At 41.5% G+C, this 18,399-nt stretch overlaps 1 protein-coding gene across 1 annotated transcript in view; it reads right to left on the reverse strand.

Moving 5' to 3' along the window:
- ORC2 (origin recognition complex subunit 2) overlaps positions 1-18,399 on the reverse strand; it is a 91,446-nt gene that overhangs the window by 25,731 nt on the left and 47,316 nt on the right. The window contains 2 exon segments of the mRNA XM_029606219.1: positions 7,610-7,742; positions 11,594-11,703. Coding sequence (XP_029462079.1) covers positions 7,610-7,742; positions 11,594-11,703 — 243 coding nt within the window.

The raw sequence follows: 18,399 nt of genomic DNA on the forward strand, positions 1-18,399 counted from the left end.
AATAACTCTCAAATATATTGTTACTGGAGCAATATCTTTGCTAACCAGTTTTTAAGTGAAAGTCTTTAAATTTTAATTAGGTATTGCCAGTCTCATCTAAAGTGCCATTAACACAAAATGCTCTTCTACAGATAACTCGTTACTAAGCTAGAGGCATCCTTCCTATTCATTTAACATATAACAAATGCTTTAACAATGGTGCACACAGTGTTGGAGGAGAAAATGGAGTTAAGCAGTTGTCAGTCTGTCCAAAATATACATCCAATAACTTCTACCCTCACAAACAGTACATTCAGTAACATCTATTCAAAGCCAGCAATATGTTCCTTATACTGCCCCACATGACAAAAATATACACAGTGATCAGTAAACCCACCCACTACCAGTTAGAATTACTTAAGAACATAAGAACATGCCATACTGGGTCAGACAAAGGGTCCATCAAGCCCAGCATCCTGTTTCCAAAAGTGGCCAATCCAGGCTATAAGAACCTGGCAAGTACCCAAAAAATAAGTCTATCCCATGTTACTGCTACTAGTAATAGCAGCGGCAATTTTCTAAGTCAACTTGATTAATAACAAGTAACGGACTTCTCCTCCAAGAACTTATACAAACTTTTTTTAAACCCAGCTACACTAACTGCACTAACCACATCCCCTGGCAACAAATGCCAGAGTTTAATTGTGCGTTAACTGAAAAAGAACTTTTCTCTGAATAGTTTTAAATGTGCTACATGCTAACTTCATGGAAAATTTTCTGCCTTGAGTGCTAGTCTAGATCTTGCTGCAGTTTGGTCAGACCACTGTGGATCAATAATTTGTGTTCCTGAACATACCCAAATCAGCCCAGACCAGTAGGTTTATGCATCCCTACCAGCAGATAGAGGCAGAGAACAAAACTTTGAGGTACTGCTATATAACAGAGCATGCCACCTGCAGTCCCTCAGTATTTCTGTCTCCAGCAGTTGGTAGAGGTGCATATCTGCAGTCCTGACTGATCTGGAGTTGGAGCTGCTCCTCGAGGTGCCAGGTTCCTTAGTAGGTCATGCTTCGAGTTGAGCTGGGCAGCTAGGAGACTGGCTCCCTCCATGCCCCAAGGTCCCCTCCTGCCCACCACTGGCACTCTCAGGGAAGTATCCCCTTTGGGGTTTTTTCCTTTTTGTTATTTTATTCTGGTAGTAAAGTTTTTCGTTTAAAAAAAAAAAAAAGTTTGTTTATTGTTTTGCTTGCTGAGGGACAGTCAAGAGAGTCAGTCTGCAGTGCTGGGCTGGGGCGGTTGACACTGGTGGGTGCCATGTCGGTGAGGGAGTGGGAGCGGTGACTGCCAGCATTCTGTGGGGTGGGGGGTCCCGACGAGGGCCTGATCGTACCGGCGCACCTCAGCTTCATTTCGTTCTGGGCGGCTGTTTCCTTTTTTAGCCCACCCATCTCCTGCTACCTCCACTCCGACTGCATGGTTCAGAGGGTTTCCTGGCTGGGGATTTCCCTAGAGGCCCGAGTGGCCTTAAAGCGCATTCTACTAGAGCATAGGCAGCCTCTTGGACAAAGTGTCAGTTGGTTTCTCTGCAGGAGATATGTAAGGCCGCAGTGTGGTTCTCTCTGCATACTTTCACCAGGCATTACCAATTGGATGTTCGGGCGCTAGAGGATATGACTTTTGGTGAAAGTGTATTGAGACCGGGTCTTTCGGGTTCCCGCCCGGTGTAGGGTTGCTTTGGTACATCCCACTGGTCTGGACTGATCTGGGTATGTTCAGGAAAGGAAAACTGGTTCTTACCTGCTAATTTTCATTCCTGTAATACCACAGATCAGTCCAGAGACCCACCCCGGTGTTGTTGCCAAAAGATTGATTTTCCTGGTACTCATATGTGCGGTATTGCTTTGTCCTTACCGGTTACAACAGTTAAGTTGGTTTAGTTAAGCAGTTGCCAGGACTCTCCAGTTCAGGAGATTCCAACCCAGAGTGTGGTGGGTTTTTTTTTGTTTGGTTTTTTTTTTTTTTTAACAGTTCACCTGGGGAGAGGGGAATAGTATATAATCTTGGCTTGGGTACAAGTCAATACTGAGGGACTGCAGGTGGCACACTTGGTTATGAAGCAGTGTCTCAAAGTTTTGTTCTCTGACTCCATCTGCTGGGAGGGATGCATAAACCCACTGGTCTGGACTGATCTGTGGTATTACAAGAATGAAAATTAGCAGGTAAGAACCAATTTTCCTTTTTAGTTCACATGGTGGTGGCAAGGAATGTAGTCCCCCCCTACAAGCTTAAACCTGAAATCTTTCCATAGTTGAATCCAGTGAGAGTGGAGGCCACAATGTCAACCCCTCTTTCACTCTATATTGGTACCTCGGAGATGAATGCACCTCTTCATTGGTGGCTAAACCCATTGGTCTTGGGAATGGTTTTCCCCTCTTAGGGGTTTTTTCCTTAATAGTTGTCACTGGTTCCTCCTGCCTCAGGGACCATAGTCTGGAAGATTCCCCCCCCCAAACCTCGTGGAGATGCGAGCCATTCTAGTCTGTGCTGAGAGCGTTCTCTCATCTCATGCAAGGAATTAAACTTTTGATCCAAACCAACAATCAAGTGGTAGTCTACATAAACAAGTAAAGAGGCAAGGGGCCAATGACCCTCTGCCAGGAATCTCAGCAGATTTGGAATGGGCTCTCAGTCACGAGGCTTCCCTTTAGGGAACAGATCCTCCCAGAGTCTCTGACACATTAACTGATCACCTTCACAGGGTCAACCTAATAGACAGTCTAGCCTTTGGGACCATCAACCTCAGACTTGCTTGTGTTAGAAACAAATAGGAAAGTTGAAAATATTTGCTCTATTCTATGGAACAATCCAGGTCTGCTCCAGTCACTTCTCTGCTAAAGTGTGAGGCAGACCTGTTGTATGTGCTTCCACAACTGTGGTTAGTGGCAAGAACATTTCAGAAAGTACCCTAGCTTTTCTTCTTCATATCAGCATGACTGTTTCTCCTATCTCATCCAGCTGCCAATCCACCTTTCAATTCCGCTGGGAATAGACCCTCACTACTAAAGCAGAAACAAGATCATCTATATCTCTTGGGCCTTCCCTCACTCAACCTGATGGCAAGGATATTGAACAGTTGGGTAGTCTCACTGTCCACAGAAGTCAGAGGCAACATCTTTTCAGCTAGAAAGCCATACACCTGAGGGTTGTAGGAGTTTAAATGGGAGATAATTTCATCCTGGTGCTTGGTAGTCTTTCTGGTTCCCTTTGCCTGTTCTGAAAAGGATCTGCATTAGTACTTATTTCCCCTATCTCCATTGGGTCATAATACTTTATCAGCGAGAGTGCATCTTAGTGCCATCGCCACTTACCTTTTCCAAGTAAAGGAAAAAACAATTTCAATTAATTCTAGAATATCAATTTATGGAGGGTTGTGGCACAAAGCCTCCAATTTTGAAACCTCCAGTGTCATGGGATCTTAATGTCGAGCTGCTGGAGTTGGCATCAAAGTTTATCTGGAAGGTGGTGCTCCTAGTCATTATCTCTTTGACTAAAAGGGTCAGCAATTGCAGTTTGTTCACAACAGAGTGGTGGCACTGCACCCATCCTGAATTTCTCCTAAGGTGGTCAATTATTTTCACCAGAATCAAGCCACATGCATAAAGGAGAGAAGGCCTTAAATTCACTGGACTTTGAGAAAAGCTATGGCCTGTTACTTGAGGAGAACTCATCCACATTATCAGGCTTCTCAATTGTTTGTATCCTACAATCTCAACAGTCTGGGTGTGGTAGTTGACAATCATTCCTTGTTCAACTGACTAGCGGACTGTATTGCACACTTGTACCATGGCAGGCCTTCTGATTATAGATTCAGTCAAGGATCATCAAGTTGGAGCCAGTTGCTCTCCTAAAAGCTGCCTCCATTGCAGACACCTGAAAAACTACAACTTGATTGTCTGTATGCACCAGCTCATCCCACTACTGTCTGGACAATCTAGACAGAAGTGACAGTAAATCTGGACAAGCAGTTTTGTGCAGTCTGATCGCCTGGTAGTCCACTCTCCTTGGGGAAGCTGGTGCTTTGTTTCACAAGTGGTCCACTAGGCAACCCTCAGCTTGGGACTCCCCACGTCATGTCTAATTCAGCCCTGCTTTTCGATGAAGAAAGCAAGTTTGCTTACCATAAACTGAGTTTTCCATAGATATCAGGATGAATTGGCCAAGATTAATACTCCCCTAGAGAGTCAACGACCTTGCTAAAGCTAAGCTCTACAATTGACTGCGGAGTTCACAAAGCAGCACGCACGTGGAACTCTCGTGCATGCTTGGTAGTAAAAGCTCTGAGCTAGAGAGATGGGTCCATACGGAGCCATCTGATGATGTCGCCCACATCATGGCTAATTCATCCTGCTGTCTACAGAGAACCCCAATTATGGTAAGCAAATTTGTTTTCCACTCTCTCTCTCCCCACTCTCCCACGCCCACCATTAAAGATCCTTGTAACAAGGCACTGCTGGAATTAGTGTTTCTAGACCTGGAGCTCCTGGGTAAGCTGCTAACACAGAGCTTGGAGCATAATAAAAGCATTTGGTGTAAAATGAGTATCAAACTGAATGATGGCCACAATAAAAGATGCATGCCACAAACCCAAAATTCAAATAGCACCAAGTGGCTCAATTTAAGGTAATAAATTAAGCACCTATTTTCAGCCAATCTGAGGCCCCTTAATATAAGCTGCAAATAGGCACCTAACTTACTTTAGGTGCCTTCAACTAAGTTCCCTAAATTTAAGCCTGCTATTGCCTCTCCTAAGTTAGGTGCCCAGCGCTGGAAATCAGCACTGAGCACCTTTGATGCCTAAAATGATGTGCCTTGTAAGTACAAGTACCGAGCACAGGAGAATTTTTATTTAGGAATATCTAGCACCCTAACACTTGAAATCAGGCACTCCCTAGATCTTTTGAAAATAGTGCTGGAGCATAAAAGAAGAGCGCATTAGAATAAAATCGAAGGGAGGAACATAGCCAGATAAAGTAAAATAGGACCATATGTAGTTCTGTTACTTTAATTTACTAGTGGTACACGTATAAAATTAAACACTTGAAGATACTTTCTAGTTTTAATTTTTAAAACCCCAATTTGCCAATCCCTTGTATTACAGCAGAGAACATTCAACTCAAGAAGTAGGATGCATTTCATCAAACTGAGAAATGCAATTGACCAGTCATGTTTATATAGATGGGATTTTAAAAGTGACTGCTCCAAAGATGAGACTGTTTTCTCAGTATCCCTGACTAAAATTACCTCTGTAGCATCATGTTTAACTATAGGTGTGAACAGTGACCATACAAAAAAGGAACAAGGTTAAAGGCCAAGTGATCTAATTGTTCAAGAAATGTGGAAAAACTATAACAGGGAGAAGTAGTATTCAATTTCTTAAATACAGCAAGCACACAGGCTTACAAAAAAAAAAAAAAGGAGTTTAAGGAAACCTGTTGCTAACTTTGGCTGAATTTCTGAAAATGTGTGTATACATACACACACACAGATATCTATATATACACACACCTTTTTTTTTTTCTTTTGGGATTTTAATTAAATATTTATTTTCATCTTTATTAGGACTTAATATCATTTCTGTCCCTGCTGTTAGAGCTTCTTTGGCTGCCTATTACTGTTAAGACTAAAAATGCTTGTACTATCTTTCAAGGCTATGAGTGGGCCCTCCCCTTATTTAAAAGAGAAGATAGCATAGCATGACCCTGGATGCAGCCATAGGTCCAGTCAGGAGGCTTTTTTGCATATTATATCTGCAACTTTTTTTTAGGCATGCCAGAATTAAGTCCAGGGCCTCTGCCACCATAGCCCCCCATAATGTGGGACCAGTTTCCCCGAATCCTGAGGCAGGAGATGAACTATCAGGCATTTAGAGAGGGTCTAGTTCTTCAGTACCCTCATATAATACTTGGTTTATTCCAGCCATTGGTCTGTTTTTTTTATATATGTAGGATCATTTTTATATATGTAGGATCATTTTTATGTCATCTGCTGTGTTTTATATGGATTTTCATGTTTTTGTTTTTACTCTATTCACTGCCTTGTTGTGTCAATAGTCAGAAAGGGCAGTCATTTTCCTTGTAGAAAAATCTTTAGAGCAGCCAGGTATACAATAGGCCTTAACAGAAAGTTAAAATTCCAGGTCCTCTGGGAAAAAAAAATACATTTTTATTTTGCAAGAGAGGCCTCATCCCTCCTCACCCACCCAGAATGGAACATCCAAGAATAGGGTGGGGCCCTCTCTGAAAATCCAGGAATAGGTGGGGACAGAGTAAAAAGGCTATGGGCAAAAAAAGTTAGTTATTTTTATTTTATCTATCTTCTGTAAGTTATCAATGTGCTTTTTATTGTAAAAGGCTTTGGTGTCATTAGAAAAAAGTGGGGTATCAAATTTACGTACGTGAAATGCAAATACGGAAAGTTTGAAAATCGCCCCTATAATAACCAGAAAGAAGTCTTAGAAATGGTAAAGTGTAGAGAGATCAGGTGGACACATTGAAGCGGCAGTAAATTTAGAAGGCATTTAAAATACCAAATAGAAACTGGAAGACCATGCATTGGGAACAGTAAGGAAGCTGAATACATTCTTTTCAGAAAAGACAGTATAAATGAAAAAAAAAATGAGGGGAGGGGGAGGAGTATGCTAGGAACAAAATAAAAGCCACTAAGATACTAAATGATAGAAGCTATGCTTAAAATCAAAATCATCCGACACAGCTTAATGGAAAACAGTCAAGGTTTTAGCAAAGGGAAGTCTTGCCTTATCAATCTTTTAGATTTATTTTGAAGGTGTAAAACATATAGACAGAGGTGAACCAGTTGATATTTTGGATTTGGATTTCAGAAGGCAGTTGACTGAGTTCCCCGAGCGACTCCTAGGGAAATTAAAAGGTCATGGTGGTAGGAGGCAGTTTCCTGTTGTGGACTGGTAACTGATTTAAAAAGACAAGAAACAGAGGGTAGGACTAAATAGTTTTCCAAATGGAGAAAGGTTGATAGTAGAGTACCCCAGAGATCATCTGCTGTTTAACATAAACAATCACAAACAATCTTGGAAAAAGGAACAATGAGTGAGGTGATCAAATATGCATATGACATAAAATTATCCAAAATTTATTAATCAGCAGCAAATTGCAAGAAACTGCAGAAGGACCTTGCAGAGTTAGCCAGTTAAGTTATCCAATTATGACTGGCCTGCCCCAAAATGCCCCCAATTTATCTAAGTAAATTTTACAAAGTTAAAAAAAAAACCAACCCCTTACCCAGATAAATTGTATCAGTCAGCATAGTGGGATTTTGAAAACCTGTGATTTATCTGGGGGCCTGATTCACTAAGGCTTTTCTCCCATTCTGTGTCTATGGGAAAAATGCTTAGTGAATCAGGCCTTTAGCGGGACAAATCATCTCAATATTGACCTCTTCAATTTTAAAAGTTGTAGATACTGTACCAATATTTTTACCAAAGCATTATAATAGAACTATTAAGCCAGCCTTGCTGCTATATTTCCCTCTACAAAATTCGAAGATTAAAAAAGTAACAAAATAAGCAAATAAAAATTAAAATGATGACACTTACAGACTTTGTGCTGATACTTGGGAAGAAACCATTGATGACTATGTGGACAGAATCCTGTAGCATGCTAGTTCGAAACTGCTTGATTAAATTTCTCTTTGAACCCAATCCATAAAGCAATATATTGAACCCCAAGCTATGGAAAAAAAAAGAGCAAAGTATGACAATCAAAGTAAAGTCCTTGCATGTCTTTTGCTTACTCTTTGATCCTTTTTCTTTATAAATAACTTATCAAAAACTTTGAAAACAGGATCTTACACATGCAACAGTGCTTTCTCCCACTTGTTTGGCTCAAGGTTGAGTCTCTACTGTTGGTCAACATGGGGCCATTGAAGTTTAGTGCACACACATTATAATGAATCTGAAGGGTGAGTTCAGGTGAACTGGCACTATTTTGGCTTATGAGCCCCAGGTCAGACAATCGCTGGAGTCCCTGACTTGGGCATCTCAGGTCAGACCAGAGACTTAAAATTCTAAAATTGAAGTTTTAACCTCATTGGTTACCTCTGAAATTCAGATTGCTGAACTTTTAATATACTTCTTTTTTACATGAAATTTGTTCACTAAAAATCATGAGCATTTGCACATAAATGTGCTAATTTTATTTGCATAGTTATAGTGATTGGGGAGTTGCACTTTTTTTGTGCACTAAAAACCAATTATTTCATCTGAAATTATTTAACACAAAAGTTTGCTACACTTGTGCTAATAAATGTACTATTGATAATGTAGACTATAAATTAAAATAATGGTATCATCATCAACTTTAGGTGGATTATGTTATTGCATTCATAAAAATCAAAGAGTAGCCCCATACTGAAGGCAACATCTAACCAATATGTTTTCAGGATATCATTAATGAATATGGAGAAATTTAGTCTTACCTGATAATTTCCTTTCCTTGAACTCTGCTAGACCAGTCCAAATGTGTGGATTTATGGCACCTGCTAGCAGATGTAGACAGAGCGCAGCTTTTCGAATTACATCATTGATATTAGAGGTGGTAGAGCAATGGATTAGAGCAACCCCCATATAAACAAACATAACTCTGTACCATAATGGGAGAAATTACCTTCCAGTAAGAAAAACTCCTCCGCAAGGTAGACAGAAAAAGCAAGGAACAAGAAAGAGCAGATTGAGACAAGTCTTGGGCCTTCCCTAAGGAAGAGAAGAAGATATATGATTCTTCAGTGAGACCCAAATCTTTTGAACAGGGACAAGGGAACATACACTGTAGACAGTGATTTCCCAGGTGGGTCCTAGACTGAACTATCAGGATTTAAGGAAAGGAAATCATCATTTAAGACTATATTTCTGCTTCCTTATCATCCTGCTGGACCAGTCTAGATGTATGTACCAAAGCACAATCTAACATGGGTAAAATATCAAAAAAACAAAATAACTAAAAGAAAAAGACAGTGCTGCCTTGAACCTGCCCCAAAAGCTGCATCTGCTTTTTCATGCACATTCAGCTCTGTAATGTTTAGCAAAGGCATGCAAAGATGACCAAGAGGCTGCTTTGCAAATATCCTCTGGAGTAACTGCTGCTTCTTTGTATGAGGAAGCCTGCACCCTTGTTGACTGAGCACAAAAGGACTTTGGAACCTTTAGGTGTTTTAGTAAGTAAGCTAAAGACGTTACCACCTTGATCCAGCGAGCCAAAGATGACAGTCTGCCTCCCCGTTCTTCCTCAACCAAGGGAAGTTTAGATCACCCGTGGGAGCCTAATAATCATGCTAGAGACAGAGAATACTGGCTGATGATAATGCTGTACCCCCTCTAATACCACTGGAAAAGAAAAATTTATCATCTCACTTTTTTTCCTTGAGGTCAGCCAAATTAGTCCAGATGCATGGTTATGTTCCCCAGCCAGCAGATGGAGAAAGAGAACAGGTTTGCTGATATTACTCTTTATAGGATCCAGTGCCAGTATTCTAAGTAACAAGCTAAGAAAAGGAATAAACAATCTCCCCACATTGGAATCAAAGGGCTTCCAGGGAACAACAAACAAGACAAGAAGATAAAATACAAAGTCATAGGAGCTTTCTGGAAGGAAACATAACAGATCATTCACCTGAGTACAAGTAAATCATGGCTCAGTTGGTACTCACACTGACAAATATACTTTCCCAGTGTGAGCTACTGGAACATGTCCACAAGCAGATTGTGATAAATTGCAGGAAGACCTTGTGAGACTGGAAAATTGGGCATCCAAATGGCAGATGAAATTTAATGTGGATAAGTGCAAGGTGATGCATATAGGGAAAAATAACCCATGCTATAATTACACAATGTTGGGTTCCATATTAGGTGCTACAACCCAAGAAAGAGATCTAGGTGTCATAGTGGATAACACATTGAAATCGTCGGTTCAGTGTGCTGCGGCAGTCAAAAAAGCAAACAGAATGTTGGGAATTATTAGAAAGGGAATGGTGAATAAAATGGAAAATGTCATAATGCCTCTGTATCGCTCCATGGTGAGACCGCACCTTGAATACTGTGTACAATTCTGGTCGCCACATCTCAAAAAAGATATAATTGCAATGGAGAAGGTACAGAGAAGGGCTACCAAAATGATAAGGGGAATGGAACAACTCCCCTATGAGGAAAGACTAAAGAGGCTAGGACATTTCAGCTTGGAGAAGAGACGACTGAGGGGGGATATGATAGAGGTGTTTAAAATCATGAGAGGTCTAGAACGGGTAGATGTGAATCTGTTATTTACTCTTTCGGATAGTAGAAAGACTAGGGGGCACTCCATGAAGTTAGCATGGGGCACATTTAAAACTAATCTGAGAAAGTTCTTTTTTACTCAACGCACAATTAAACTCTGGAATTTGTTGCCAGAGGATGTGGTTAGTGCAGTTAGTATAGCTGTGTTTAAAAAAGGATTGGATAAGTTCTTGGAGGGGAAGTCCATTACCTGCTATTAAGTTCACTTAGAGAATAGCCACTGCCATTAGCAATGGTAACATGGAATAGACTTAGTTTTTGGGTACTTGCCAGGTTCTTATGGCCTGGATTGGCCACTGTTGGAAACAGGATGCTGGGCTTGATGGACCCTTGGTCTGACCCAGTATGACATTTTCTTATGTTCTTAAAATCTATCCCTGTGCAAATGACCTCATATCATATATCTAACATAATATATCTATCTCTTAATTATACCTTGAACCTTAAAACCCTGCTGTTACCGACCTAACTGTATAACTCACCCAGACTATACACCTTTCCTTTCTAACTTACTCATTAACCCATTCTACGCCTTAATAGAACATGTTGTATGTAATAACTAACACTCAAACCCCCAAATTGTAATCCAACTGCAAGACAACCTGTTGTGATGATGTTCATATAACCTTTTTTCACAATTACTGTAAACCGTTCTGATGGCAAAACCGAATGACGGTATACAAACATGTTAAATAAATAAATATAAATAAATAAAATAAGATCTAACTATAGTTATACTCTTAAGGAGGGCATCAGGTGTCTTCAAAAGAATATCTCTTCTTTCCAGACTGATTCAAAGCACTATGAATCATGCTTAGCAGTATGGAGCAACAGTAATTAGGTCAATGAACTGACGGGGTTTGCTGCTCTTGTGCTCTCTGCACACTTGTATCTGTTTATCTTGTCCGATTACCTCAAATCTTTATAATTGCCTGCAGGGAATGTAGTAAATAGGTCATGCGACACTACAGCAAATGTCAGAATAATGAAGACAAGGGCTCCAGCATCCAATCAGAAAGATTTATCATGACCTTCAACATCAGAAAATGTGCTTATCTACTACCAGGCAGAGAGATGATTCAAACCACAGCTATAGATGATCACTGGAGTCCGTTTGTACCATCTATAGGAGCAGAAGTTCACAAACCATTATGCTGGCATATTCAATCTTTTCTTCTTGTTACAGACTTCACCAAACCTGACTGCAAGCAATTAGCATGGGGTGTCATTTTCTAAAGTCCTTCAAATACTTACTGCAGCTGCAACATCCATTTGTAAAACAGAGCTTCATGCTGCAGGTTTAACTGCTTCAGTTCTTCAGAGAAAGCAGGAGGGACTTTATCCAACAGGCTGCATAACCTTTCCTGCATTTGAGGTGGGAAAAAAAAGGGAAAAAGCTTTATAATCCTATCGATGAGAATTAAATACAAAAAGCACAGACTTTAAGCCAACAATGTAAACAATGTAACACTGGCTACTTTAGAAAAATGCTTTAATGCTTTAGAAAAATGTCCCTTCTCCCCGACTCCCAGACTATATTAAATCCATTAATGCCTAGCATGTTTAGGACTTTGTTTATGCTTACAATAAAATGATTTCAAATAAACAGAGACTGGTGTGCATGGGAATCTGATGCACACCAGGACAACAGCAAAAACCAAATAGAGCTTACATTTACATGTTTTTACCCCTCCTGTATTACCCAAAATCCCCAACCCACACCCACATACCCCACAGAAGCCAGCAATAAGGCAAAGAAGATAAAGAAAAGGAAACATCAGAAATTGAATGACTAAAACGTCCCTGCTAGATATATCGGTACATAGAGGGTACAATCAGCATATAATTAAGTACCAAGCTTCTCGCTTTAGGGGAGAGCAATTGGATATATTTGTCCCAGATGGCTAGGAATTTCAATTTACTTTTAAAAGATTGAGTAATATATACATTCACTATTTGCATTAAAGCATGTAAACTATTTCTCCAGGCCCAATATGCAGAAGCGTCTTTGACATACCACACAGAAAGTATAGCCTCCCCCCCCCCCCCCCCCAACAGCCAGGCCTTTCAAAGGAAAAGACAATTCCCCTTTTCCACAGCATCAATTGCTTCTTTACTATCAAATAATACTCCTTCCAGGGTAAAAGAAAGGGGACACCGGAGGACCTGCCATAGATATCTTTTCAATTTACCCCCAAATATTTGAACCACGGGGCATGTCCAAAAATAACGACCCGAGGTTCCCCTAGCAGGGGAGCACTTAGGGCAGACATCGGATTGTAGTACCCCTGCTCTAAACAACCTAACTGGAGGCAGGTAGGCTCTCAGCAGGAGCTTATACTGCATCTCCCTCAGACTGGTATTCCCCACCAGCCCTGGGATCCTTGCAAAAGGCCAACATCAGTAGCTTCTCCTCCATATGAATCGGAAACTCAGATTTCCATTTACCCAGTATGGGACCTATTTCAAGGGGAGTCTGAAACCGTGACAATGTTTTATGTAGGCGTGAATTTCCCATTTTCCTCCGCACCCCGCTCCACTTGCACCTTGAAATCTTCTTTAAAGGTTAATACTTGACAAAAGATTGCCAGTAATGTCTCAACTGATTGTAAGCAAAATCGCTGCCCCACATTCATTCCAAATTGGGTTTGCATCTCTTAGGGAGAAATAATTTACCCTTCTACATCCACAGTTTCTGAAATATGACAACCTTTTCCGTGCTCAGTCCAGAAAAACTTTTGGATATGAAACCAGTAAAAAGTCCCCATTACCTTGTAAGGGCATGAAAATAGATTCCCTGTGACCATGATGTAGCTTATCACAAAAATAAAATAAAATCTCCATGCATGTTTAAGAGTCGAAACAATACAATGTTTCTTAAGGTAAGAAACATAAACATACATAGAAACATAGAAATGATGGCAGAAAAGGACCAATTGATCCATCCAGTCTGACTAGCAAGCTTATGCCAGTATCTGCTACACTTGCAGCTTATCGTTATCAGTTTCCCAGACCGTAAAAGTCAGGGCCCTCGGATGCTGTCCAAATCCAATTTTTCCCTAACCCCTGCCATGGAAGCAGAGAACAATGATGGAGCCGCATCAAAAGTATCAAGTTTAATGATTAAGGGTAGTAAAAGCCACCACAGCAAGTTATCCCCTAATGATGAAGGTTACTGAGGATGGGTCCTTAGTCGCCTTGAAGGGGCATATTGCTGGTGTACATTTCCTGACTAGCTGGACTCCACTACAAGGGAATGCTGTGGCCTAGAACCACCTTGCAGGGGTTCTGATGGAGTATCCATACGAACTAGAGATACCGGGATTCCTCATGGGAGTAAGCCTGACATCTTTATCTTTAGCAATCAAGGAGATAAAGATATCCTTCACCAACTCCGTTACTTAGTCAAGGGGCTGACGTTCCCTCTGTCCTGGCGTGGGTGGTGAAACCTCCTCTTCTGAGACTGGAATTGAATCTTGTACATTTTCCAGGCTCTGAAAAATTTGGATTGGAGGTCTATTACATGTGAAAGGTAGCAGAGAGCAAATGGTAACTGGCTTCTCCAGATGTAGTCTCTGTTCCATTAATTTTGTTGGTGTAAATACTCTGGTAATTGGTGGTGGCAAGCTCTGGGAACTGGTGTGGGAAGCTCTCAGCAGGATGTATCGATGATTCAGCAGCCAAAAGGTATTGAAGATCTATGCATTTTGTATACACCCAAGACTATGGTTTTTTTGGTGCCCCTTTTTCTTTGACACTTCACTGTTGCTTACGTGACCCAGAGCATTTGGCCTGTTTGGTCAATGGGGAGATAGTTTTGAGGAGCTCCTGTTCAACTCCATTCTTGGGGAGGCAGATAAAGCTGTGCTTCAGGAAGAGGACAGACAGCAGTTTTTCAGAGACTTACGCAGTTCCTCCATTTTCCAGGGCCTCAATCTTTGGGTATAGGCAGACATCTGCCTACAATCGTAACAGTTGGCCTGGTCATAGTCCAGTCTGAGGCAGTGGTAGCTCAAGTCACGTCCATCATTAATGGATATTCTCCTACCACAAAATACAGTCCTTGAAACCACTTCACTGAGGTTTTCCACTTGCCCGACATTCTGAAGAATTTTTTTTTTTTTTAAATGGGCTTCAGTGTCAGTAGCAGCAATCGGCATCTCCCCAATAGCCATGCGGCAGCAATGACAGTGGCAGCAGAGGAATGAGAGAGGTTCCGAGGTTGCTGGCAAAAGACAGGGGGGTCTGCCTTTAGTGTGTGCATATGAATGAATGGGACTCTGCATGGGGGTGTATGTGTGTGAATGCATGGGTGCCTGCGTGAGAATGAATTGGTGCCTGCCTGGAGGATGGAGCGGGAGTGGTGTGAAAATGAATGGGAGCCTGCCTGGGGTTCAGTGTGTGTGTGTGTATATGTGAGGGAGCCAGTGAGTGTGAGAGCATGAGTGTGTATGAGAAAATCCAGGGGAGTAAGAGTTTGTGTGTGGGGGGGGGGGGTGTGTGTGGAGGGGGAGAGAGTGTTTTAATTGAAGATTTAGCCAATGAAATTCAGCAACAAAAAAGTCACTAAGCAGGTAAGGTAAAGAATTATTTGTTTTTGCTTTATTAATAAATACAGAACATATTAAAATTATAACTTTTTGTTATTAATATTAGAGCTACAAATCACAAAATTATGGATTTTTCTAGAAGTGACACACCACCCGAGTTATGCTCGGTTTTTTAATGAATTTTGACACACTGAGTGCAAAAGGTTGGCCATCACTGCTCTAGGAAGAGGGGTCAGGGGACTGAAAGGGGGTAGACTCAGGCGTAATCTAAGAAAATATTTCTTTAAGGAGAGGGAAATGGTTGCATGGAACAGCCTCCCCGTAGAGGTGGTAGAGACAAGGCTAGTATCCAAATTCAAGAAAGCATGGGAAAAACCCAGATGATCCTCTGAGGGAGTGGTAGGAATTTTAAAGCTGAGTAGTTGGTGCTGATGTGCAGATTCAATAGGCTGTAATGTTTCTAATGCAGTTGATCTTGCAGGCGGCAGACAGTATATAGTTTTGTGTTGGTTTGACCTGTTGTATCCTATTTTAACTTGATTATGTATATATTTTTTTCTTTTGTACTCTGCTACAAACATACTATGTGAAGTGAGTGGATAATAATGTTTTTAAAATAAACAAGTTTGCATAACAAATAAAGTACCTTCCCCAACTTTGAGTGTGCATAATTTATTTTGTTTTTAGGTGTACTATGGGCGGGGATTTCATGTATAGATGTGGGAGAGGAAAGAAAGGAGATCTCAGGAATGGATAGAGGAGGGTGGGAGATGATCAGGGATGTGGAGAAGAGAGGGATGGAAAGATCAGGTTAGAAGGAAGAAAAGATCAGAGATAGGGAGAGGGGATGTTGCTCACCAGGCTCCAGCCCAGCTCTCCCTCGCATCCCCCCCCCCCCTCCTGTCCTCTCCTCAGCTCCAGGCCTTTTTTTTTTTTTGTTTGTAATGCTTTTTATTCATATACAACCAAATATCTCAGAAAACAAGAGTTATACAAGAATAACATCAACCTGTGTGCATAAGTGGTCGTTTTCTATACATGGTGGACATATGTAACGAGTGTCCCATCATCAGTGCAACCATTAAAGAGACATCTGAAGAACAACATAACAAAACCTAGAAATCCCAAAGTAATGTCTCCACCCTTAGCCCCTTCCCAGTCCATCCCCCCACCCGTCCCCTCGTCAGCACCTTAATCGTACAGGGTAAGCATAGCAGTATACATTGCATTAAAACAGAAACAGAACCATACTAGGACAGTTTGCAAGAACGCCATGAAGCCCAAACAATTTCCATGGTTAGCCATACCCCCAAAGAGAACAGTCACAATATCCTTATAGAGCAACATTGCCAATTAGAGAATGGATTTCAGTCATTACTACTCAGAGCAGCAGGTTGGCGAAGACTCTGTGGCAATGATTTCAAGAACGGTTGCCAGATAGTAGTAAACAACAGCTGTTTTTTCTTGGAAAGTAATGAGATAGATTTCTGTTCTAGGAGGTATAAATCCAACATGGCATCCAACCATTCCTTTAGTGACGGATCCGTAGACGATATCCAGTGTCGGAGAATAACCCGTAAAGTGATTAATCGGCTTTTATGCAGCAGATGAGGGTGGATACCCGTGACTCCGCCAGGCCGAATAGGAATCCCCAATATGCAGAAGGATGCTCCCAATGTCCCAGTATTATATTGAGCTCCTCCAATCCACTGGAGAATAGAGTCCCAAAACTTGTGTATATTATCGCAAGTCCACAGACAGTGTACAAGAGTAGCATTGGGTTGATTGCATTTATGGCAGGTGTGAGTGTTAGAAATTTCAGCCAAAAAGGCTTTCCGCGGCCAGATAATAAGGCAATGAAGAATACGAAACTGCAATTCACGCATATAAGTACTCCTTGCGATTGTCCTGAGGAAAGTCCAGCTCCGCTTTACATCCGAAGTCGTAATAGTTTGAGGGAGACAGAGAGACCAGTGAGCAGCTACCGCTGCATTTAGCCGATAAGAGGTGGTGTCATGTAGAAAGTGATAACAAGATGAAATGGAGACATTTTTCTTGGAACATAAATGAAGAAAACGTTGAAAAGGTCCATTAGTTAGGCTGCTGGGTGAGGAAGAAGATATTTTAGTAAGGTAACTGCGAATTTGTAGATAAGACCAATAATCAGCTGCTGTAAATTGCAAATATTGACAACAATAAGTAAAGGGATATATCACAGCAGTTTGCAAGTTCATAAAGGGAGTCAAAGAATTACAGGAAGAGTCAAACCAGGGTCGTTGCAATAGCCTACTACATGATCCTGCGGGAAAGTCCGGGTTTCCCGTCAATGGAAGACAGTAAGATACCCGCCATGGTAATTGCAAGTGGTGTCTCAAAAAACGCCAACAACTTCTCATTGACCGAAGTAAAATATTATTCCCCATATGAGCAGGTATCAAGTGGCCTGGCGCATGTATCAAAAATGCCAAATTGGTAGGTTGCAGCAACGCCGTCTCCAGCGAACTAAGAATTGGATTGTGTCCATGCCCTAGCCATTCTCGTAGGATAGGGAGCAGACAGGCCATATTATAAAAACGAAGATTAGCCACTGCTCCAGGCCTTTTTAATCGCTTCCTCTCCCCATCCAAGTGCCCTCTCTTATCCCCCCATCCCAAGTGCAAATATACACACATGCACATGCCTAATCTCTCCCAATTCCCTCTTTTACTCCCACTCCTGTATCCCCTCTTTTAACCTGCATCCTCTATTCCCCCAGCCACCTTTGCACATAACCCCAGCTCGTCATACTTTCATAATCACTTTACCCATCCCCTCCACCACAAAAAAAAAAATAATTCCCCAGCTCTTTCATAAACCACCTCCTCCCCCCCCAAAAAAAAATTCCCACCTACAACTTCTCTGTCTGCTAACTTCTCTGCCTGCCAACAATACCACCTCATCATTCCTCTACCCTCCAAACACTGGTTGGCAGTAGCAGCAGCACGTCAGGCCACATCCCTTTTCTCCGTCACCTAGGCCAGACTACCACTTTGAACTGCACATCTGTAAGCTTTACTACGTGTTTAAAGCAGCAGTCAGCCTCAGGTGGCAGGGAAGGACAATGCAGCTGGATGTGCTGCCTCTGTTCTCCTCCTCTGCTTGCTGGAACTACAGGAGACCAGGGGCCCTGAGCATAGCTGTTATTGTGCTGCCCTCAAATTAGGTACTTGAGCACAAACATCTCCTTGAGACCTGGCTCTTTGTTTCATCATCAATTTAGTAAGGGCTCTCTTCCACCTCGCCACCATGTCCCTTCCACCCCTGTAAACCTGCTATAAGCTCCACAAATGCAAACAATGAACTGCGGAATACCAGTAACTCAAGATTTCTATATACCGAAAGATATTGAGATGAGGGATAAAGTTAATGAAGTTCCAAATACCGCATTAAAAATGTGGACCAAGAATGCAGAATTTGCAGCATTTGGAACAATAAGTACAACCTCTTATGTACAAAACATGCTAAATAACT

The sequence above is a fragment of the Rhinatrema bivittatum genome, chromosome 6 (assembly GCF_901001135.1).
Source record: "Rhinatrema bivittatum chromosome 6, aRhiBiv1.1, whole genome shotgun sequence".
NCBI classification, from domain to species: domain Eukaryota; kingdom Metazoa; phylum Chordata; class Amphibia; order Gymnophiona; family Rhinatrematidae; genus Rhinatrema; species Rhinatrema bivittatum.